This window comes from Pholis gunnellus (genome assembly GCF_910591455.1).
Source record: "Pholis gunnellus genome assembly, chromosome: 17".
Classification (NCBI taxonomy): Eukaryota; Metazoa; Chordata; class Actinopteri; order Perciformes; family Pholidae; genus Pholis; species Pholis gunnellus.
Window position 1 is genome coordinate 17,688,315 of NC_136544.1, and position 25,378 is coordinate 17,713,692.

At 41.4% G+C, this 25,378-nt stretch overlaps 1 protein-coding gene across 1 annotated transcript in view; it reads right to left on the minus strand.

The window, feature by feature from the left end:
• Window positions 1-5,156: 5,156 nt before the first annotated feature.
• The window catches only part of hs3st4 (heparan sulfate (glucosamine) 3-O-sulfotransferase 4), a gene marked incomplete at its 3' end in the record, with an annotated part of 68,566 nt that continues 48,344 nt past the window's right edge, over window positions 5,157-25,378 (minus strand). Inside the window, exon 2 of the mRNA XM_079177997.1 lies at window positions 5,157-5,811. Within this exon, the coding sequence (XP_079034123.1) occupies window positions 5,157-5,811 (655 nt within the window). The remainder of the gene's footprint in view (window positions 5,812-25,378) is intronic.

Here is a 25,378-nt window from a genome sequence, read left to right on the forward strand (position 1 = left end):
TTGTTTGATCCATCTCCCTCCTCCTCTATCCTTCCTGTGTGGGTTTTTACAGCCTTTATACTTCCTCGGTCATGATTACATGAATATATGTTAATTGTTTTCGTGGCATATCTACGGCCGCTGTAGGAGAACAGCCTGTACGGAGTTCTTCTGCGTCATGTCTCACTCAGCAGAAGTCCATTGTTCAGCAGCAGACGAGCCTCATCTGTGAAACATCACGTTTAGTCATTTCACATGGAGCCAAAAATTGATACTGAATGTTAAATCATGTTCACCGAATAAGTAAGTGTGCTCATGAGGCGTAAGAAATCATACATTTCATTTTAGGAGTAGATGTTTCCCGGTAAACTCAACTCTGTTAAGTTTAACAATATGTTAACTGAGTGTTGTTGAGTTATTGATATTTATGACTTGTTTATATATTTTACTCTGAACATTATTATTTTGAGCCATGATATTTTACCTAAACCCAAGTGAAACTACGTGGTTTTGTTTCCTAAACCTAACGTTATAATGTTTCCAGTAGTTTCTGTGTTTCTGTGGGATCACGTCGGGAGTATCATCGGGATAAGGGGGAACCCAGACCTGCTAATCTGTTAACTGAGTCTGGGAGGTCACTGGACCTCATGCAGGTCGTAGTTGATGACGAGGCAGTAACAAGAGTGTACGGTGTGGCAGTGGGGCTGGAGAATAAGACCAACAGCACCGAGGAGAGAAGAGCTTTTGACTCCAGATTTGACGTTCCTGATTCAGGAAGCAGCAGCAGATGAAATAATGACTTCTGGTTCCTACTCTGGTCTGTGGAAATAGCAGGAACTGTGTGATCGAAGACAATTCAACAACAATGATTTCAGTCCTGTTGTTGTGGACTTTATAATGGTTATTGCAGCAACTTCACTCCCAGTTTCCACATTAGTTTCAGCTCCAAAATTGGGTGTAGTATAACGTATACTCCACAAAGCAGGGCAACACTTAAATAGATGTGCTTCATGGAAAATGTAGGAGTAGGGAAATGAGGAATATTGCTGAAGATACAGAGGAGAGAGATGGTTACGTTTGGGTTGTGCATCTCAACATGTTCAGTCACCGATGTACAGGGCTGTCCTTGGCAACCAGTGGATGCATTATCCTCATGTTCTGTCCACCCTTCACCCAAACATGTAGTGGAAAATAGAGAAAGATATGACTGCAGAGAGCGAGGCAGGGATTGTGCTTAATCTTTCATTTGGTGATCAATAAGATTCTGGTGCTCGGGTAGCAGCTAAATTAAATGAGTGAGCCACCTTGGGAACATTTCCATGCAGATACAATTGCGGTATGGATAAATGAATGATTTCATTACGGAGGAGAAAGACGAGCGAGGTGGGAGAGTGTACAGTTGCATCTCGTTTTCGGCTTATTTCATTTTGTGGTTATTTGTTTTGGAATGATTCACAGCTGTGGGAAAACCTTGACTGTATGTAAATGAAGATCAGGAACACATTGCATTGTTTGGTTGTTGATGTGAATTTCAAACCTTTGCTTACACAGCACAACATGCTTCTGTCTTTTAGGATTTTGGGGTGACAGTAGGCATTAAATGAGGGATATTAGAGGCTAGTTCAGAGTGGGTGAGTTAATGGCGAACGTTTTTAAACATATATTTGCCATATCAGTTAACACAGATATTCAAATTGAGAAATATTTTTACTTCATTGGGACTTTAAGTTTGTTCCGATCTTGTTCAGCTTCTTCACTAACTCTTCAGGTCCTGTCACTTTCTCAGGCCATGCCGTCCACTCATTCTCCTCACCTGCAGCTCATTCTCTCATTAGTCGCTCAGTATTTATACCGGTCCACCTTCACTTGGTCCCCGCCAGACTGTCTTGTGTGTTCCTGCCAAGCGCACCAGCAGTTTCTAGTCTGTTGCAACTGCTTCTACAAATATTCATGTTTAAAACAGCCAAACTATTCACACTGGTTTGGTTCAAACTGAGCTTATGTTTGCTGTACTCTTTTATTCCCTACAGTGCTATATAATTATAGATCATAAAACAGAAAAGTGTGCACTTTAAAGCATCTCTCAGACACAGATTACAGCCTTTCATCCTAAAATAAACACACACGCTGCAACTGCAAATCCTTTTAAGGTGCATGGAGGTTGTCTTTTTAAAGCCATGAATTAGTGCCGCAGCACTTTGCCAAATTGTCAGTAATGACTGACAAATATGAATTTGTAGTTTGTTTCGAGATGATGGCACTTGAGCAGTGACAGCTTAATGAGCGAGCGATGCTCGCCCAACTAGTCTTCTTCACTTGATGTTGATGAACCAAACAGCGCAGCGTGACCCCCACCGGGAGGAACACATGAAGGACAGCTTAACATGCCTTTCATGCGTCGCAACTCTCACAGGATGTATCACAGTTCTTCGCCTGTACCTAAAGCAAGGAAGAGGTACAAAAGAAAAAGGTGTGTGTGTGTGTGTGTGTGTGTGTGTGTGTGAGACTGTCTGTTAATGAGCGGTTGGATCCAAGTTTTAGCTTCGGAGAGGAATTCCCTCATGCGTGTGATCCTGGAAATGCAAATGACAGCAGGAGGGCACATTCATAGATGGGAAAATGGATTCCTCATCTGTCCTGTTAAGACTGTAGGGTGCCTTCAGTGGATTTCTTTGAGAATCTCTAGACTGAGTGGGAGGGACTGTCTTGTTTGAAAGGTGGATTAAACATGTTCTAAAGCTCGGGGAAACCGTGTTTTGTGTTCCCTATAATGACATTACCAGCTTTAATAAAACAAACATTATTCTTATCCAACTGTCTGCGGGAGTATACCTGTATTCCCCTTCTGTCTGCAATACTTGGTCTCTATGGCCAAAGTTCAATACAACTGTTGTATAACTCATCTGTTTAAGTTATTGTTGGAGCCTTAACTACGCATAACTGAGGGCATGGCCGCCAGCATTCTGGTCAGTTACGTCACCGCGGACCGCCTCAGCTCCAACAACGGTACACCTCTTTGCCCAGTTTTGGATTAGCATGTAGTCGGGCTGTGCCGTCACTGCCAAGATGGCAACCCACTTTGAGCTTCCCAGCTGCTCTTCAGAAGGCTATGGGTGATGTCACGGAGCTTAAGTCCATATTTTAAATTGTTAATGGTTGAATCACATTTTCTAATCTAGCCTGCAAAAAAAACCTGACTTTTTATTTTTCAGTTTTCCTCGTAGGCGCTCCAGATACCCACATGTTTGTGCACAAGCACTTAATTAGTGGGTTTTTTCAATGATACTTACACATTTGAATGTATGATTAGCTTGTTTCAGTACCGATTATGTCAGAATGCTGCACCGTTTGGGAAACGGCTTCCCGCCATGCCACAGCAGCTCAGAGGATGGATTGTGTGGAGCGAGAAAGAAAGATAAAGGAGGTAAAAGTGCAGCAAGACAGAGATTTTTTTCAGAAAGCACCAAAGGATGGCTGCAAAGAAAAGCCTCAAAGTGGAAGTTGTGACTCTGGGATAGTGAGAGTCTGAGGTAAGTGTTCAAGCTTGGCGCTACAAAGGGCAGTATAGCGCTTACTTTGATTGAATCAATTGCTCTGTGTAAGTAGCTGCTGGTGCCGGCCTCCCCAGGGTGACAGAGAGGTCTGCGGAGAGTGAACCAATCCAGCTATCCATGGCCAGAGAACAGGGAGGATTAACAGAGCAATGCATCATAGCTGTAGCAACCAGTGATGTGTAGCAGACTGTATTTATTGACTCATTGGCTGTATTGATTGTCTCGATTGATGAAAAGTCCAGAGACAACAAACAGACGCACTGCAAGAAACGCAAATAAAAAAAAAAGAAAGAAAGAATGAAGAAATATGATGGGTCAGTGTCATTTCATTGCATGAGTAAAAGAGTATTTCACAGCAAAACCCTGTTATTTTCGACACAAGCATCTGCCCAATTAGTCCTGCTGTTCACAAGTCAACCTCTGATGACAGCACATTTCGCCGCCACACATCATCTCATTCAAGTTAAGTACATACAGTAATGGCTTGGTAATTTACCTGGGCATGTATGTAGCTTTTCCTTGACAAGCAAATTCTCTCTGACATTGACTTTGTTCCAGCGGCAGCGGTTTATTTAACACGCCATTAATCTCTAACGACAGAAGAGCGTGTCGCAGCAGATGTTTGTTAACAAACTTCCGCTCACTCCCCTTTGACATGTGTTACTGCGACAACAGGAGACTCGCAAGGCAAACAGCCGAGTGCCGCGAGGGTTGATTGATATTTTGGGTGACTGGAAATTGTTTTTGTCAAGATGCAGAATACTTTGATCCACAGCTGACCCTTGACAATTGTAGTACATGGATTTAATGGTCAAATTATCAAAATTGTCAAAATCACCGATACTGCACCACGTCGGACTGCATGGCCATCAGTATGCTAATGTTCAACTATGCAGTGAAACAATCCAATTATTGAATGATGGCAGCAGCGCTCTCATTGAATATGTGTGCAATTAATGAGTGCAGAGCAACCAGAACACTGAGTAAATTAACACTTTGGTAAACTTAGACTGACAAAAACAGGATTGTCTCCACTCAGAATATGGACAACTGAAAAGATGAGCACATGTCAGAGGATTATTGTCCTCCATTTCTATAATTTCTTCTCTTTTCTCTCTCTTTTAAAGCAGCAGGACAGTGAGAAGACATAAAACAGAGCAAGTTATGGCCTTAGCCATTGAAACAGAATATCCTTTTGTAACGCTGGTGAGTGGGCGTGAGGGCAACTGCAGGAAAGTAAGGGGATAAGAAACAGACAGAGTTTAGCCTTAGGGCTCATGAGGTAAGGACACTTAACTTATCGCATGCATTGCCATAGTCAACATGGTTTTTTATATCAGCTCTATGCTTTAAAAACAAAAGGAATAAATCATCTCCTTTTCACAAATATAAATATATTTTATGTTTAGTATTTACAATAATGATTTGCCATCATCAACAACATTAGTATTGAAGGGAGAGAAAAAGCATGTCAGTAAACTCTTGCTAATGGATACAGACACTGCAAAGACGGCCATGATTGATTGGCGTGCTCAAGCCCTCTCTCTGAAGACGAAGCGAGACAATAGTAGTTTTATTGAAGAAGGCTGGTGGTGTGGCTGCGCCGTGCCATGCCGCAGTCCGCTAGTCCTGAGAGCTACGAGATTCACTGTCCTCCCCCAGCTCCCATTCAAAGTTCTGGCCGGTCATTTGGTAGAACATCATGTTAAAGGGTTTGTAGAACTTGTGCAGCCGCCGAATCACGTCCGGGTCGATTTTCGGGTGAGTTCTCCCTTTAGACTTGCCGAGGCATCTGGGAGTGCTGCTGTCCTCCGGCTTCTTCAGACACGGAAACCCTTTAGTTTTATTGAAGTAAAAGTGTTTGTCTGTGACGATCCGTTTGAGCCCCAAGAAGTCCTGCACTTTGGCCATCTCGCCCGCGGGATCCACAATGAGCCTCTCGCCGCTGACAAAGTGCATTTGGGAGAGAGGGAAATACTGCATCCAGCTCTCCAAGTGGAGCGCATATATTCCAATACGCAACGCACTCCACGAGGCGTCTATAAGACCCAGCGTCCGGTTCTTAAAAGCCAGAACCTCAAAGGTGGGGATCTCGGGCTTCTTGGATAAAGTCTGTGTGTAGTCTGAAATGGCTCTAGTGACAGGATTGCGCACCACTATAATAAGCTTGATGTCCCGTGCCATGGAGTGGATGCGCTTCGGGGCATGGTTAGTCACAAAGTAGCTGGGCGTTTTCTCCATGGTGATCTGCCCTTCCAGCGTTTGAGGCATCAGGTCTCTGGGAACACAAACCGGGGAAGAGAGAGAGGAAAAAAGTCAGCTTAGCACAGTATTTTCCTCAACACCTCTTGCAGTGCAAATGAAATACCCAAGGACACAGCTCGAGCAAATTTGGAACATTTATTAAGCAGTACATTATCTGAAATTACAAGCGAAAATAGCTGTTATTAACACTGGACGTTATGTTGTGAGGAGAAACATACAGCTAATTACATCCACGGAGTAATATGCAAGAGATAAAAGAAAGAAGATGAAACGGCAGGCAAGCAAGTATGCTCATTGCTTAATTGACTCCATCTGTGTTACTCCAGGAGCTGTTTTGGAACTTCAATAATGAGTTCGCTGCATATCATTAATAATCGGGTGCCTGGGGTATTGTTTTGTCATACATTTATTATGCATGCACGGCTCGCACTCTGAACAGGCAGTTTCGTATGCACATGCACTTCCCCTGCAATGGGTGAAGGCTCCGCTTCTCCTCTCTGTGCTTCGGTTAAGGTTAGGGGCTGTTCATTGAAGGCAGCAGTGATTCATTATCAGAATCAAGGTGATAATTTGTAGTACAATAGAAATGTCCCCGACTTGAGAAATTCATCTCCATGCGAAGCCATTTGCCACAATTATGTCCAACTGGGTTTGCGAGGATGAGTTGAAGGATACGACGCCGAGTACACCATACGCACAAAAGCCAGTCTTCTTTCCACACTTTCTATTTTTGTATCAATAATAAAGCGTAGCATTCGCCTTCAGCAATGTTTACACTGATGCTCATTCCAATCTGTGCCGTTGTCTTTGTTTTTCGGCTATAATATTGAGCGCTAAATTGGTACATTAAATCCTCTGTAAGACACTACTAACAAATATGAGCACAGGAGATCCACAATAAAATGAAGTTAAACTAAATCACAGCGTGAATACAGTTTTTCCCTCAAATGAAGTAATGTTAGCTTAGAAATTAATGTGTGAACAGCCAACTCAAATCACTCCATCTGGAGAGTAGCAGAGTTGGGTCCGAAAAATGTTTCCACAATTCCATAACTCTAGGATGAAAGCTATTTCGTTCTCGATGTAATATTTATTTTCCCCCACAAGGCTACCGTGCACTATAAACCTACAGTTGTAACGATATAGTCACATCAATCATTTGCATCTTGGACATATTCTAAATTAACTGTTCTCCAGCAAAGAATCCAATTTACTCTGCAAAACATAAGAGCTGTTATGCACATATCGACCACCCTCACACACACACACACACACACACACAAGCACCCATGGATACTGGGCTGAAAGTCTCACTAGTGGCCTGGTAATTGCATCTCAGTAACAGTATTGCCTTCCTGATGGGTAATTTCCCTCTGGATTGTGTTTGTCTCTTGACAGCATAGAACTGTGGTTACTTCTGGGCCTGTAATGTGATATTAAACATATCAACTGATAGCATAGTGACTAGAAAGAGTATTCGTTTTCATCACTTTCCACACTTCCTCCCTTACAGTAATGAATGGCTGAAGATTTTTGTAACCTTTCAAGGACTTAAGCTCTTGTCTGCAGTTTAACTCAACTCAGAAGTACAGTAGGTGGTCCGAGGGTGCAAACTCAACCACTTATGGTAATAAAAACACACCATAGCAAATCACCTTGAAACAACCGATATCCTAATGTATGGACCTGAGCTGTGGCGTCTTACTGGTGACGTGATGTGCATCTTTGGAGCAGGTCCAAACGACAGGACAGATGTACGATGTTCAAGGTTACCTTTACGAAAGGCGTAAACAAAACAAGCTATTGTCCACATTTGCTCGACGCTAATCCTCGTGCATTTAATTATGCCACAATGAAAACTGCACAAGCCAAATACTTTGTGTTACCGAGGCTCCATTTTGATTGGGAATCAGTCATGGATCATGTACGTCTCAAAATGTCAGTGGGACGACGAAGCGGGACGGAAATCAAAATGCTGATAAACAAGCTAATTTCTTCCGTGCATGGCAAACGACTCCTCTGGCCTTGCAGTCTAGTGGAACCGGAGTAAACAAGAGCAAACTGTTAACGCTTCTTTCTTCATATCAGCTGCACAGCTCGACACGGGTCATTCAGGTGGGTAGGTAAATGAAATCCATAGCGCTAAAGAGGCCCCGCGAACCATCTGCTGTTTACTGCTTCTGACTGAGCACACACCACCCAGCATTTACTTTCTTGCTTTTCTACTCGTGTGCGAGGTTTTATTTACATTTGAAAACAGAGGGGGAAAGATAAAGGCCTCTCATACTTGGAGCAACTTTTAATGGTCTCTACAGTGAGAGGCATACGAGGGAATTACCTTTGTTGCTTTGAGAGATGTGGTAGATGCACACAGACGGACTCTTTGATACTTCACTGAGCAGAAAATAGTTTCTATATTACATTTCCTTGGAAAACAGCTGAACGAAGTCTCACAATATTCCAGTTCTGTAAAAAAGTAAAATCCCTTGCAACCAGATAAATTAAATGTAAACCAAACAAATGCAGACTAAAAACAGAAAATCCACCTTTTTAAACTACATCACTCAAGTTGTATTGGGGTTGTGTAGTTTAACTTAGGGAGGAAATCCATTTCACACCCGTTCCACGGAAAATTCAGATCTGAAGGATGCGCAGTCGTCTCCAAAGGTTGATTCATCATCCTGAACGTGCAGTATACCGGATCACAGCAAATCTTTCATGCCTTAACGTCTACCGCAAAAGTGCTCTGGAACATGGCCCGGCATTCAACTCAATGTTTCATTATGTTCTGTCAAACTAGTGTACGGGGAATATTTCCAGGCATGATGAGGTGAGGGATCACGCTAATTTACATTCCCGGACACTAATAGGTCCAAGCTGTTTCTGGAGGAAGAGCGTTTCTCCAGAGAAACCGAGTTGCTTCTAATAAACTCTGGCAGAGAAATAAAAGCTCCCCTAGTCTCTCATTTGGATTGATCAGGGCTCTGCTGCGTAGTATCACTCCGAGCTTCCTACATGTCATGTCAAATACAATCAATTATTCTAAAAGAGTCGGCTCATAATAAGCTCTTGAGTCCTCGGAGAAGCACAATCTGGAGACGGTGCCAGTGATGTGGGCAGACTTCTGTGATCCACTGATTAGTTCCTTAAAAAAGCACGTGATAATATTGAGGTGTGATTCATAGAGTAGAAAAGTGTCATTTTGTTTTTTGTCAATATTGAGGCAGAGAGTAATCTCTCTGGTAGGACGTGCAGGAGTCTTTGAGGTTGTCCGTCAAAGTTAGAACTTATTTCTTCTCATGATGTTTATTTATTTTCTCTGCTTGCTCTTTTCATTGATTTGAAGTGTGTGTGTGTGTGTGTGGGGGGGGGGGCAGTTGGACAAAGGTGATGTCACTTACTGCTGTGCACCAATCAGTTCTATATGAATCACAATCTGACGGTAGTTGGTGGGTTGTTTGGTGACTGTCAATCAGGAGTCTTTGCCCTTTGCAGAAGATACTTATTATAAATCGTATACATTTTATAAAAAGAGGTGATTATAGATGAAAGCTGGAGTCATTTTATGTACAAGCGTTTTCTGGAAACTCTGGCGTTTTCCCAGCAAACCAGCGTCTTAACCGAGAGTGCAGGCAGACAATAGGGAGGATAACGAAAAGGCATTTGTATTCAGGTGTTACTCTGAGTCCGATTTCAAATATCAATCCAGGGTGTAAGCGGCTTTTCATCAACAACAGTCAGCCAGGACATTTGAAGTGAGAGATACTGTGGTCAGTTTGCAATGAATAATCCCATTATTACACTCTGAGTGACATGTTTGTGATTACAACAGGACAAAGAACAAAGACATTGGTTTACTGAGAGGTGGAGGAGAGAAAGAAAGAAAAAAAGCGGTCTGTCAAATGAGTCATTCTGCACTCGGCTCTCAACAAGTGGATGCATACATGTTTGGCACATGCCTACAGGCCAGAGCAGAGGGTCTTAGAGGGTCAGTTATGGAGTGGGAGGCATTGTTTTGTTACGGTTAAGGTGCAGCTTTGCAGGAGGAAAACAAATACAGAAGTACGCTGCCATTCTCAGTGATCAGATCAGGCTCAAGTAACGGTGGAGAGTTTGGTTTGGTTTGTTTTTCTCAACCTGAATCTGACCTTTCAGCCTGAAAGCAGTGGGAGGATCCTTTTCCTGCCTTGAAGCTATCCACTGGATGTATTCATGTAATATAAATAGACCTACTGACTGTTCAATTGTGATTTCACATGAATATTGTCTCGTGTGATGTGTCCTCCATGCATTTCCGTGAACCATATGACTACATTAACATTGTCTTGCATCTGATTGGCCGAGTCTCTTTTGCAGCCAACATATGTTTTACATTCTGATCTCTGTTGTCATACATTGTGCCTCAGTATTCTGCTTTCACCTCCATCATAAGGGACCTTAATGGATCACAGACAACATATCTTTGAGTCCATCATCTCACCTACAAGAACACACCTTCCCAGTAATCCAATACAACATGTTTGAGCTTGGTGGGATTTAAGACGAAGCACCCCACCAGAAATAAATGAATCTACATCATGATAGTTGGTCTCTCCTGAGTAAATTTGGTTATAGGGACAAGCAAACCATGTCTGTTGAATGGCAGGAACAAATGGTGAGACTAATTAAAACACAACACAGCCTCCCCACTCTACTTGTACTTCTGCAGGACTGTGAGTTTCAACAGAAAAGCTGAGGACAGAAGTGACAGCTGGTCCTGATCAAAACCGTATTCCCGACTCTCTTCCTGAGATCTCCCTATAGACCGTCCCACTTCCAACAGTGAGTGAGCCAGGTACTCCTCTCCCCACATCACCAGGCTGCATCGCTGAGTTCTGAAGCCGTGTTCAGATACACTTTGGACAGAAAACATCATGAAATAAAATGCGGTGACTATGGGGATGTTTGCTATGCTGTAGTACCTCGCATCATTAGTCCAAAACAGTGTATATGAGCTTGAAAATTAGTCTATTTTTAACTGTTTTAAAGTCCAGGGAGAAAACGGAAGTTATCATAACTCACATCACAAACTCAGAGGATATTGCTTTTTCAATTTCAGCGTCTAGTTTTAACATTGGCTATAAAAAGGCACTGATGTCTCCTCACAAGCCCAGAACAAAATATACAGTACAAACTACAAACTAAACCAAAAATAAAGTTCTTACATAATGGCTCATCTGCGCTGTAATACCACAGCAGCAGTCGGAAAGATGATTTTCTTCCTTTATTGTTCTTTGCTTGTTTGTGTATTTTCCTTTTGGATGAGCTGATGAGAGCTCATTCAATTTGATCACAATTGCCCTCAATATGCAATGTTGTCGATGTCGCCGCTACAAAAACAAGCAGTTGTGATGTGCTTGTTCCAGCTCTGCAGCAGCAGCAGCAAAATATACATAGACGAAATGTCAGTGTCATTTATTGATTTAGTTTGGAAGACAGAGTGAGAAGAGAACATTAGTAGTATGTTAAATAGAAAAAGGCATCTGCTAACCGAAATATCCTGTGAATGGTTTGACATGTATCTATATTAAAGATGCAGTGTCTAAATACATAGGGGGGCAGCATTTCATACTTAATACTGTACTATATATATCCATTATCCAAACCGCTTATCCTATTCAGGGGCGCTGGAGCCGATCCCAGCTGACATTGGGCGAAGGCGCAGGGTACACCCTGGACAGGTCGCCAGTTTATCGCAGGGCACATATAGAGACGGACAAACATTCACGCTCACGTTCACACGGGCAATTTTGAGTCTCCAAATAAGCTAAGCTGCATGTCTTTGGACTGTGGGAGGAACCCGGAGAGAACCTGGAGAGAACCCACGCTGCCGCTCTTGTATCTTACAATCTTCAAGTTTTTTGCGTCGGCCTTTAGTTTCCGTCAGCCATCCGTATGTTTGTGCCACTAACCCTGGTCTGCATGGTTTGTGTGTTTTGTTAGAGTGTTTAGTGCAATAAATCCAAAGTGGCACCAAGCCCAGGTGGGTTTTGATTTTCTTCAGGCTATCGAACCGGACTTTATATCAGCCTTGCCAGAAGATAACTTCATGAATTTACAAGCTTTGATGAATAAATGTTTCCTCGCTCTCTGGACTGAGGGCGGATTGGTCGCTACAGTGACTCAACATCGCCTCTCTGGGAACAAGTGGTATTACAAGAAGCCGAAGAACTGTTACTTCTTCATATTCTTTTGTTCATTTTCTGAATGTTTTTAACTACAATTCTGGCCACATTTTCCACGTTGCACCTTTTTAAAAAACAAATTATGTTTTATTCATCCTTAAATCTTAACAGTATAAACACTTTCAAAATGTGTATTTTTTTTTCAAAGAAAAGCACAAACTGGCCAAATGTAATTGGAAGTCACACCTGAATACGTCAGAGTCAAAAGGCTGAAATTTACATCCTGGAAATGTTGCAGATCCGGCTCAGTTAAGCAGAACCAATTAATATGACAGTTTGAACATGATAGATTTCCTTGTCTGAGGAAAATGGCCGGCACTTTAGGATGCGTTCATTTCACTGAATTGACCGCAGAGGAAACTTTTTTTTTTTTCTTTTTTACATAAATTCTCATCATCTGCTCATTTAGTACGTGACATATTCATGAGATTTTAAGGCATATTTGCATTAAGTGGTTTCATGTGAGGTGATTGGTAGACAGCAGGTGTAAAATTATCAAGTTTAATCTTAAAATATGAGCTTTCCTGGCAGTTCCCAATCACACACTGTGCACCAAGCCTGCAGTGAGGCAGCATCTGACAAGATGACAAGATGATTGAAGGGCATCAATTACTGTGTGGAATAAACAAGTGGCTGCAGAAGATAAAACCTGCTTTCCATCAGAGCAACGCCATATGGCTGAAGCTATCATCAGAAACAAATGGAATAAACCCGGTCATTAAAGACACCAAATGAAACAGCATCTGTGTCTGATTTCAGTCTGTGCAACAGAGAGCAAAACTGATTTTTGTTTAATTTTGATTATGATTTATGACGGCCTGTTGGATACCTGATTCTGCCCATATGTTGCCCCGAGGTCTGTTGAAAGGTTGTCTGTCTTTCCCTTTTTTATATCCAAGAGGTTATTTATTTGCCAGCACTATCTGTTTAACACCTGAACATGAACCTTTCCAGGAAATATCCTATCAGTTACTTTTTTCTCCATTTTTTTTCTCCATTTCATTATGGAGCTGTAGGTCAGTGTGACACCACAAAGGAGGCGGCTGCACAAACTCTTCATTGGTGTGCAGCCGCATTGGTGCCTCTAATAAAGACAGATCTTGATTCAAAGACTTCGGTGGTTTTCTCCTTTTTTTATGGATATTTAAGGTAACTCACAAAATATCAGGCTAAACATTACAGCAGGCAAACTTGTTACATTTCATCTCATATCTCAAGACAATTAGATAATGTGTGCCATAAAACTTGTGGTGAAATGTCAGCGTCGGTCTCTGTCTGCCCAGAGAGCAGCAATACTACAGCTGCCTCTACATATTTGATCAACCTTCTGCTGTTTACACGTTTCACAGAGGGAAGCTAGACTCTTCGTTGACTATTTGCATATCCTTATTTTTTTCTTAAATGCTTTTGTTAGTCTACAAACGCTATGCAAAGCTATAGCAAGAGGAATAAGTGTAAATCAATTGTGCAAAATAGTCTGAAGGTCCGTTCAAAAAGGAGAGCGACGCCGTCGCGGCGTGCATGCGTTCCCACGCATTTGGTTTGCGTCGTACCGGTGCTTCCGTGTGTTGATTACAGACAAGCACAACTCCCCTTCTACAAGCTACACTTTGATTGATTTGTTATTGACCAATAGTATTTGAGAAAAGTGGGGGAAAAGTATGAACTACTTCCGATACTGACTCTTGGCCAGGACCCTTTGGCATCACTTTCTAACGCAGCGGGTTGCTTTGGTCAAACTATGACGCTCCAAATAGTCCACAGGACATGTGTTTTTAACGCGTTGCTGGTTTCACATGAGACCTGCACACAAGTCTCCTGGTTGAACGCCCTCTGTTTGTTTGAACTAACCACCGCCTCACCCTCTCACCATGCATGGGATTTTTCAGTCTTTATACTACGGAGCATCTTCTCTGAGCGTCTGATAATGACGCAGATGGGTTTACATTGTAGTTATTTAAAAGCCTGGGGCGTCTCATAAAGGGGGCCGTATGCTTCGGTATCAAACACTGAGGGGCGTCAGAAAGCGTCTGAACTTGTCGCACTGGGAATGAAAATGGGCTGAAACCTCCATGTTACACATAATTAAACCACAAGTTGATTATCAATGAGCTGTGTATTTAATTTTATTTTGAACGCACACACGATGACATAGAAATCTGCGATTTTAAATCACAATTTCCCATTCCCATCTTTAATAAATTAAATTGAGTTAAAGTTGCTATATATTAGATATAAATGAATAGTTTTGCTGCATTTTGCTCTCTATAACAGAGAAAAGCTTGCACCCTCACCATTCTTCAAGCTCAGCAGGAATCTCATAGGGATACATGGTGTGGGAGTCCTCTTTGTCATGAATTAAAATGAGAAAGGAAATGAAGATGACAAAGACACATTTCATCCACAGGCCTGAAATATTCCTATAATGATCAGCCGAAAAGGGTTAGCCAACTTAGCCAACTTGAATCCACTTTGAATTCCCACTAAAATGGAATACATTAAGATTCAAGATTCCGTCTATATAGAGTCTCCAGCCTTCGGTTTTCTGTTTGAATTCCTCAGTGGATGAATGTCCGACCTCAACAGTATTGAAGTGCCTCTAGCACGATGTAACTTTCTTCCCTCCATCCTGAGACGGAGAAGACGAGGTCAGATTGTGATTAGATTGTGTGAAAAGGCAGAGAAAGAAAAGAGAAAGTAAAAGAGCCTTGGATGACTCTGTAATGATCTCACTATTAATACTATATATATATATATATATATATATATATATATATATATATATATATATATATATATATATCTACAGTGTCCCTTGATGCTCTCTTCAAGTGGAAAAATGTTCTATTAGGATTTATTTTACTGCAGGTGGAGTCATAACTGAAGAAAAATATAATTTAAGTGTTATTTCCTCTGCAGCAGCAAAGCCTTGTGACTCGCGTTTGACCCCTCGCTATAATGGACACATCTGCAGCACCGCATTGATATGGAACAGCGGTTGAATGTGCATTGATCTCACTATTTAAATAGTGCTTTAAAATGAGCTTTTAAAAAAAATCTAAATGTATATGTGAAGTGTTTGGTCAGCAATTTGCATCTGCAACTGGTCAGCAGTTAAATGTGACAAACGTTCTCTTGAGGAGGGCTATGTGAGACGCTTTAAGTGTGTGTGTGTGTGTGTGTGTGTGTGTGTGTGTGTGAGAGATTTTAGGTCACCATAATATTTATGATCCTGTCCTGATAGCTCTTTGTAAACACTGTATATCATTTGAAACATGGTGTGATAAGCATCCTGCATAGCATGTTGATACTGTCAGTGAATTGTCAGACTGTTATTGCTGGTAATGGGATCCTCACTGAGCACAGGAGGCTTTTCAATACTAGATACATGTGTAATTTATAGATACATATTTGGAATATCTCCCACTTACGTGTGCTTGAGAACATGTTATCTTTGCATTTGGAAATCCTGCACTATTTTTTTTCCTCCCAACAGACAAAAAGAGAGGAGGCATGAAGTAAATCCATTACCTTTATATGAGACATTAACCAACTCCCTCAGCCCAAAGATCTCTCACGTATACGCTGCAAAGGCACCTTAAACACCGATCAAACGCTGTGTCACAAGTTAAATTCTTTTCAGCAGCCATGGCAGGTCACCTGGTCAGGTTGGCCCACCTCGGTACTCGCTGTAAAATATTAATGTTGGTTGTAGCGAGTGAGAGAAAAGGGATGAAAATGGGTCCTTGGGATACAATGGCGGACGGCTAAAATGGGGTGAAGCTGACATCAGGCGACTGCTGTGCCGATTTCAGAAGGAGCTTCCTGAATTCAGGATCTTTCAGTACATTTCTTGCCTAGTTTGGTATTCACATTCTCTTTAAGGGTTCTCTAAATGACATTCAGAGCATTACTATAGCAGAAAACAACTGTTTGCAATGTAAGGCTATAGTGCAGTACTGTCTACCTGCAGCAGAGGATAAAGTCACTTTCCCTCTGTGAGGGTTGGGCGGGCCGTGCGTGCTCTTAGTACGCGTTAGTGCATGTGAGTGTGCCACACTGGTTAGCTCACGGGCCGCAGCTCTGCACTGCGCTCATACGGCGGTCCAGACGGACAGCGTCGTCGTGGAACGGTAGCACCAACCCTCCTGTCCCCCCTCAGGTAAACACTGTTAGCTCTGTCAGCACTGTTGTTGTTGTTGTTGTTTGCACTGTTGGAAACGTTAGCTGTGAGCCGCCGGCTCAAACATCGCTATGTTAAGAGAGCCATGTAGAGGCAATATGCTCTGACTTTTGTATTGAACACCTTTTGAATGAAACGTATCCGACACAACATTACATATCTATCCTTCCCAAATAACAACATCAACAAAACTCCCCATCCCCATTCTTCTGTTTGCCTTGTCTTGGGTTGTTCTGCCTGTTTATCGATTGTGCTGAGAATGCTGCTGAGCATCACTCTGTATTTTTTATTAACAATACACCCTTGGATCCTCAGTGTAGGTGAGTGCACTAAGGTGTACGCACACCTACACACTGGTATGTGTTAGATGAGGGATAATTCACTTTATCATCAGCGCGTCTCATCAGAACAGCTGGAACAGTCCAGAGGGAGCTCTTATTTAAGGCGCAGCCACAATCTGAGCAGCTGAAAGTAATTTTACAAGTGAAAGGTTTGAGAAATATTGCTTCTGGACAAGGATTTATGGCAATTCAAAAGCAAAGTGCGAACAAAACGACTGAGCCACTAAATGCCAATTAACTAAAAAGACATTCTTCATATGCCAGTGTGTCGCAGCCGAAATGTCTGGTGTATCTAAAGTAGGCAACCATTTTGACATTATGATGCTTTGATTCTGCAAAAACATGTCCAAGACAATAACTTTTAGCATAAAGTAAATTTGGCAAATAAATGTGTGTTGCTTGAAATCGTTCAGCTACGGAAGATTGATTTAGACATTTGTTAGAAACAGCAGTGCAGATACAATCAGGTCTTTTGACAAAAACACATCATATAGAGATATTCTAAAAGTGCATCATTTCATGTCCCTGTGATCTAAATTTGTGTCCGGCTTAAAAGGAGGCAGAGATGTTTGTACTGTAACATCTGGATGCATGCAAATCTGCTGCTAAGAATGTTATAATCATGCAGACAAGGCCTAAGCTGCTCCATTACGGGCTAAGCTGACCTATCAGTGGGGCTTTTGCTAATCCAAATTGTGCTTTTGCAGGCAGAGATTGCTCAATTCTGATGGTCTGCTGGGAGAAGAGAGAAAAAAAAAAAGCTGAAAAATAGCACACCTGCCATGTGAGCTGCTATCTGTTATAAGATATTTATCTCTCAGTATCATATGTGCACAAACGCTTAGCTATTTTAATTTTGTTCCCGTTAGAAAAGCTCATTTTCATGTTGGATTTTCTATTTGCCTAACGTACAAATGCCAGCTATGACCAGTCCGCAGTCCCTTAAGCGTACTTTCATTTGACACAAGCTTAACAGCCCCGGCTGCCATACTTACATCACACTCAAATGTGATGAGTGACAGTTATATTTTCTCCTGCAGACAGGGGCCAGCACTGAAAAGGTTATTTTATGGAGGATTTACCATTTGCTTTTACTGTAGAAGCAGATGAGTGTCTTCTTTTCTGGTACTTTTGGTTTTAGGGTCATTTTTTGGGGAGTGCAGAGTTTGGCCTCCTTAGATTCTTTTTCTTTATACTTTTACCGTGACCATGTTTCAGAGGCCAGGCAAGGTTTGACTCCAGCTAATATCCGCAGCCCACAGTTGGCTGACGTGACATGACACCGGGGAAATTCATTTGCCACAGCCATATAATGGTTGGTTATCTAATCACTGTAAGATTTAATCTAAAAACTTAATCGTACCAGGCTGCTTCTCCTCCTGGAGTTTCATAACTGCTAAGGGATTAGAGACGTACGAAAACGACCTTGCATGAAGAAAACACGAGACAATGAAATGTCCCTTTTCATGTATTCTCAGTATCATGGAATGGCCAGCACCCTCCCAATTCACTTGCTGCCCGATCTATACTGCACATGTGCAGAACACACTATTTTTTTTGAAAAAGCAATTTTGAAAAGCAAGTCCATGTTGAAATCAGCAGAAGAGCTAGCTAGAGCTACGTAGCTGTTAGCAACCAATGGGCAACACAGTCCTGGTTGGCTAAATAACGAAGCTAACGGCTAACGTCAAAGAAGTTTAGTAACATTATCATGCATTCCAGCTTTATTTAGACTATTGGGCGAAGAAAATTATAGTTTTGTAATGATATGTTCTTGTAAAATGTTGTTTTTGACATGAAACTTGAACATATACAGTTGTTTGAAGGAGGTGTTTTCACTGCAACTTTTTTCATATCGGAACAGCTCTACTTGTAACAACAATATTGGCAGAATACCCACCAAAGGAGTGCACAGAAAGCCTCTGCAGGACCTCTCACCGGTTTAATACGTCTGCTCAGCATTATTGCTGCTGGTTACAGCCCCAAACCGACAGCAAGATAGCCTTTATCATTGAGAAAATGAACAGACAAACACCTCGGCTATGAAATGGCTTTTGCAAGTCACTGAACATCTCGCATGGTTTTCAATACTCAAGATGGGAGGAGATATGAGGATGTAATCCTTGAATGGATCCTGGTGTAGCCCTCAGCCTTTTTTTCAGCAGCTTCTTTGAGCACTTCCAGTAAACCCCCGCACACAACCTTAATCTCCCAGGCAGAGCAAGTTTGACACGAGAAGTGAATCTGCCATGAACACACATCGCACAAATGCAGGATAATGTTTCAGAGATACACAGATTAACTTGTGTAATCCAGGCTGCCAAAGGGAGAGTTTAAAGATAAATGTGTCAAATGTTTATAAATAGAATAAACCAAGTATTAAATCATCATCTCCAAAGGCTTTTATCTATTGTTGTCCCCACATGTTCTGCTCCCCCATATTCTGGGAGTATAGGGAAGATCACTAGCAATTCAATTAAGAAGCAATCACGTAAATAAAACATATTCTACAAAATAGGATCAAATAATGTAATGCTACTACTTTTAATTAATCAACAAACTGCAGAGCAACATCTTTTTAAATTCTAACTGTCACGCAAATGATTTTAAGTAAATTCCAGTTCAAATTAGCTCAAAACACAAAATGCTTTTTCGAAAAATGTCAAAGATAAAAGAAAACTCAAACTGAAACAAAATTCAGTGAATTAACTTAAATTGCCCAAATGTGTTTTCCAAGTAATTTCATGGCATGACTTGAGTACTTCAGTGTCACACAGCAATTTGCACTTTAATTTAAAAGACAAGAGTGTTGAACACAAAAAGATGTCTGCTGCCCTGAACTCATAAACGGAAGTTATTCTGTTGGGAGATGTGCAGCCACTTCACTGCTGCGTAAACTGGACAAGTGCAAAGTGATACAAATTGTCGTGTAGATGGAACACAGCATAACCTTAATAAAAAGTGGCCTCTTGTTACAGACATTTTTAATATTCTCTGATGTTGTGCCATATTTTTTACATGGAAAACAATGTTAATTATTTAAATAATGAATGTGCATTCGTGGGATTTACATAATATCATGGTCTTGTGAGTCTGTTTTGGTATTCTGCATAGACCATTTTGGGATGGGCCATGGAGGGGAAACAGGGATACATTTCTAAAATATATCCAGTGATTAACTCCTTAGCTCAAGCGGTCACACTTCAACGCTCCCACAAACTGCTTCAGGCATCGTGAGGTCACATTTTCTCTCACAACAAGTCCGAGAAATAAAACAAAAACAACCGCTGTGATGGTTTGTCTGAAGGCTGCGCTGATAGATGAGACCGGACACAATTCTGGTCCACATGATAGCATGTCGTGCCACTTGAGACAATTTACTGGCTTAGAAATGGCTCCTTTTAACACATGTGGGCCATTATTTCTTTATAGTCGGAGGCATTTTGAAGCCCAGATAAGCAGCCCTGGCCCATACCGTACATAGGGTGTGCATATAGCACCATGGAAACCATTTACTTTCAGGTAAGCCCTGTCTCCTAAAAAACACCTTCCCGTACACAAAACAGCATCGTGAATTAGGTTTCAAAGGAAACTTATCCTGTTGTGGATTACGTTTGCTTTTGACACATCACAAATAATAAGTACGTGGAAGTCTGCGTAGGGAGGACGTTCAGGGTGGTAGATGTCAAATAAAACACAGCCTGGCTTTCTCACAGTTTTCTTTTTGTAGCCAAATCATGATGTTTTTATTTTTTTACTAAACCTTACATTTTGTTTTGTTGTATGGGTTGTATGGGAACGTAATTTCGTAGGAGACAACAGGGTTGTTCAGGTAACATAAGGTTGATGCTGAGAAGACCAGGCAGCCTGCTGCTGCTGCTGCAACACTTCTTGCACCTCCGCATGAGCCACTGGTTGCCTTGATGCACATCAACCAAACAATATCTCCCCCCAGTTTCCTCTCTTTGTAGAATCAAATATTAACTCCGAACGAATTCAGTTATTCCAGTGGGACTTGTGGTAATGGCATGTCAGTGTGACATCATTTCCCCACCAAAATTTGTGCCACAGCTCGGCTGTTTATTTGGCCCACATCTCTGCCAAAGAATAGTTGCTGACTGGATAATGCACCGAGAGACATACTGTGTACCACACCGTCCCAATGCACTCACTTATTATCTGATAAATGCATATAAAGCAATGTGTAGATCTATGGTCTGTTGAGCCCAAGTTCTTGTTCTCCTTGCACGTGTTTGTTAGAATTGACTGTGTCGAAATGTAAATTAACTGTTTCTCTCTGCACTAGCTACCAAACACATTCCGTGTACATGTATGGTATCTGATTACTGCCTGTAGCCAGAGGGGGAATGGCTCTGATTTAATTTTCTGATGGAGTAAATCTCAGAAGTCTACCTGGTTAGAACCTGCTAAATTATAACGCTGGATGAACTTCATTACTGCAATAGCTCTATATGTTGACAGCTGAGCATTCATTTTCTGCAAACATATTGCTGACCATGAAAATCCCTTATCAATAACCAACACTTAAAGCAGGTACGCCTCCACCACAGAGGATACATAAGTTAAAGTGAATTATCCTTACGGGCTGAGTAGCATGTTTTAATTACTCGTGGAACCTGCTCTGCTATCTCTAGCTGTCTGCCTTTCACATCAGTATTCAATTAAGCGCAGGGATCAGATGATTTGGGAGAGCAAACTGCATTGCGGCTTTTTTAGTGCTTCTCCCCACTGAAACGCAAGAGAACCTTTCACTGAAGCTTTATGACTTAGACAGCCATGTTTGTTTTAAATGTGTCAATAATAGCGTTAACGTGACTTTTCAAACAGAGGATGTTTTGTAACGTTTTGATGCAAGATATTTATCATTCTTACTTATAATTTGATACATTATGGACATGGTTACTGATCCAATATCTCAAACAGCTATATATATATATATATATATATATATATATATATATATACGCCTCCATTTTTTCTTTCTATCATCATATGATGTATACTTGTGAACCCTGCCTTCACAAGTCCCTGTTTTTTTCCAGCCAGTTGCTGAATCTTAATCATTTGACGTTATTTAAGTGGATGTCTGACTCTGATCCATTTGACTCTGATGAAGACGCACTTGACGTCAATATGTTAGTCACCTACTAAAGCTTGTTGCCTTCAATCCGTGTGCTGCTGTATTCTTTGGACCTAATCTCTGGAGTCTCTCCTCCAGGACTTTAAACTGTTTTATTTCTATCAGTGCCCAGGTTTTTCCTCAGTGAGTTCTGTGTCGTTATACATCATTAACCACTGTGAGCTCTTTACTCATTCATCACCCAAAAAGAACAAAACTTTGAAGCTGACCAATCCTTGAACTTTCCATGTTACTTTGCAGCGGACGTGAACCCTAACCCTTCAACATTGATGAAAGAAATGCTCCCGTCATTTGAAGAATATCATTTCCCAAACAGTCATGAATTGAATTGGACACCAGAGTGTGTAACGTTATACTATAAATTAATTTCCTAATGACTCTTGCAAATACAAGGACTGTATTCTCATGATAGCAGTGATGGAATAGAGGGCTTCTGAAAGGCCCATGCTTTAGTCAAGAGCATACAAAAGCAGTGAACAAGAGCGCTTTGTAGCTCCCTGTTGCAGACGTGTCTTGTAATCTTGTAACAGAAGTTCCGATATCATTCACAACACAAAGTGACTTCATATGCTCTTCAATAAGGATCTGTTTATGCAATAAATGTGCAGGGGAAGCTCAAAACAACTTCGCCAAAGGCCCTCTCCAGTGACTTTTTCAGCTCACTCAAATGCCAGAATTGTGTTAAAGGGAAACTGTTCTATGATTATTTCCACCCGTCATAAATGTAGCGTAAACGGGGCGCAGGTGAGCAGGTGAGATTTCTATTTAATTTAGTATGTACAGTATTTGATCTATTTTTTTTTCACAAAAGTGTTGCCAGTAAAAAATGTGCTTCTTTTACTTGTATTATTTTGAGAATACTGGTATACATTGTACTGTATGTAAGTATTTCCTGAACCACATGATACATCAATAATGCCTTTCATTAAATGACTGTTAGATTTTCTTAACATAAAAAATGATATGGTAAGTCGAGCACGATCCATTCACACACACTCTCACACACCGATGGCACAGCCTTTGGGAGCAATTTGGGGGTCAGTATCTTGCCGAAGGGCACTTCGACATGCCAGGGATGAGCCGAGGATCAAACTGACAATCTGGCTCCATCCAACACTTTCGCGATGAACCAGCTCAACGACTGTGAGTCAGACCTTTATCGTCCAACATCAGTGGTGGACCTCACTAATGCCGTTAGCTGATTGGGAGCAAATCCCTGCAGCCAGGTCCCCAAACCATGTGGGAAGTCTTCCCAGAAGAGCAGAGGCCCCTATAGCAGCAGATTAACATCCACGGTTTAGGAATGACAAAACAATGACATATGGGTGCAATGTTAAAAGTGTCCACATCATTTTTGGCCTTGTGTCTTTAAAAATGAAAGAGCAACAGGCAATTTGAAACATATTCCATGATGTTGTTCATGGCATTATTACGTTTTAGTAGATTTGGACTTACAGTTTGTTCATTTCTGTCAGTTCCTGTTGTTTCTCTGAGCAGATGTTTGTTATAATTAATATAACACACCACAGTCATCTTTCACACAGCAAGAAATATGCCTCATGGTTTCAACTGGAAATGTCAAACTGTTGGCCTCCCACCACTTGTATCTTGAGGAAATTATGAAACTAAGCGTGGTTTCAACAGGGATAATCTCAGATGAGCTGAAGTGGATATAGAGCTATGAACGTTATTAATGGACAGTTTTTATATCGGAGCATTGCGGTTAAAAGCCTGACTGAAAGAATTTCCTCCTCAATTAATCCTCTGCTTGGTTGTTCGCATGATCACATTTCAGATGTACATTTTCAAGTCAACAGGCACCACTAATCCACTAAGACCCAGATGAATGTCGTGTGCAAACCCTTTTGGCGACGCTCAAAAATAAAACATGTAATGCGTTGTTGTTTTCACCACTTGTAAAAAGCTCAAGACGAGTTCTGCTGCTTGTTTGGGGGCTGGGGGAGTGTTGGAGGATGTTGAACGTGAGCCAAGAGAATTTCAGGACATAATATGAGTAACAATATTATCACGAAGTCCACCTGATGATTGCCTCATTATAAACTGTCTCCACATTGACTTTTACCTCAGCGAGACAGAAGGCTATTAAAAGATGCTTTATTCTCCTTCTGGATGTTCATTATTTCTCAGAGCGAAGGATGCTGACATCTCAAACAAAAACCCTGAAGTGACCAGCCTCTGGTCTGTCAGGGGGAATGAAGATAAGCCTCATATGCATTCATCCAACCGTTCCCCCCACTTTTATATTTTGTTCAAGGCGAGACACTACAGGCAAAGAAAAAAACCTTTTCATGCACTGAGTGATTTTTAGATATAGGGCTGTTTTTCTTCGATAACATGTCTTCTTCCCGACCAGTGGAAAGAGAACATCTCAAATACACATTTAGGTGAGACTACTTGTGTCCGTTTGTGTTTTGCTACCATTAGAAAATGCCTTAAATCTCATAATCGCTGGCATAACGACGAAGAGGAAACAAAAGGTCTCTACACAGCTGCTCCAGACATTTCTGGGACAGAAGGCTGAAGTCTGAGAGACAGACGTATATTATTGATAAAGATATGGTACAAGTCCCATTTGGACAGCTCCGTATTCATAACGACTTAATGTGCAGCCTGTGACAAGCACAACCAATCTCATGACCACGTTGTCAGACATTCCCAATATAGCCTGTAATTATTCATGTTGCTTAAGTGCTCCAAAGCAGAGAAAGTGTTCTGTTTGACTTATTTACTAAGAGAAGCAGTTAGCTGGGAAGAAATCGGGCTTGTTTTCTTCTCAGTTCAGGTGGAATCCTTGTAAGTTTTGAAACCCGAAGGCGCTGGCGAACCCAAGAGGCCTTTACAGTGATGAGGTGTTGACGTGGGGAAAAACACTTCTCGGTTTATGACAGTCTCTAATAGCTTGCAGGTAATTAAAATGTCTTCGTAGTGTGTTTGTATACCTTAAAAGGTTAATTGTGTGATCTTAAACTGGCTTGATTACTGGCATGACAGGAACATCAAAAAACACAGACACTTATTATGTTGTTTTGAGTAGTATTTAGCAACATAGTGCACCCGTGATATTTCCCTGTTATTCTCAGAGCAGATGTTCAGTGCAATCTGATGGAGCACCACGGGCGAGGAGAGAAGGCTGGTAAAACACTCCTATTTACCGAGATCGTATTCAGATACATTGCCACTTTCTACATGCAGCGTTTGAAACTGCAGCATCATCCCAAAGAATAGCGGACTGCAACAATATTAGTGATGAAAATTTGCTGTTAATATGCACTTAATCGCCATGTACATGATATCATGCTGAAATATTGAACCTGCATGAGGGCAACAAGCTGGAAGAAAGCTAACGTTAGGCTATAAATGAACCAGACCAAACACAACGAGGCTGTAACACGCGAACGTTTTCAGCTAAAGTTTTGTAAAATAACTTCTGTAAGGCTCCTCCCTCCTCATAATTAGATGTTTCAAGTTCTCCACAAGGCTTCTTTCACTTGCAGCGGGAGATGTTTTTTTGATACGACACCCTCTCTCTCACTGTGTTTCTTGGCCCCAGACAATCCTCCACCTCACGCTGCGAGCTGAGTGACAGAGTCACGTCTGGCTGTCATTTGTCCTGACCATGACAGTGAAGCATATGGCTGCAGGCCGTGTAC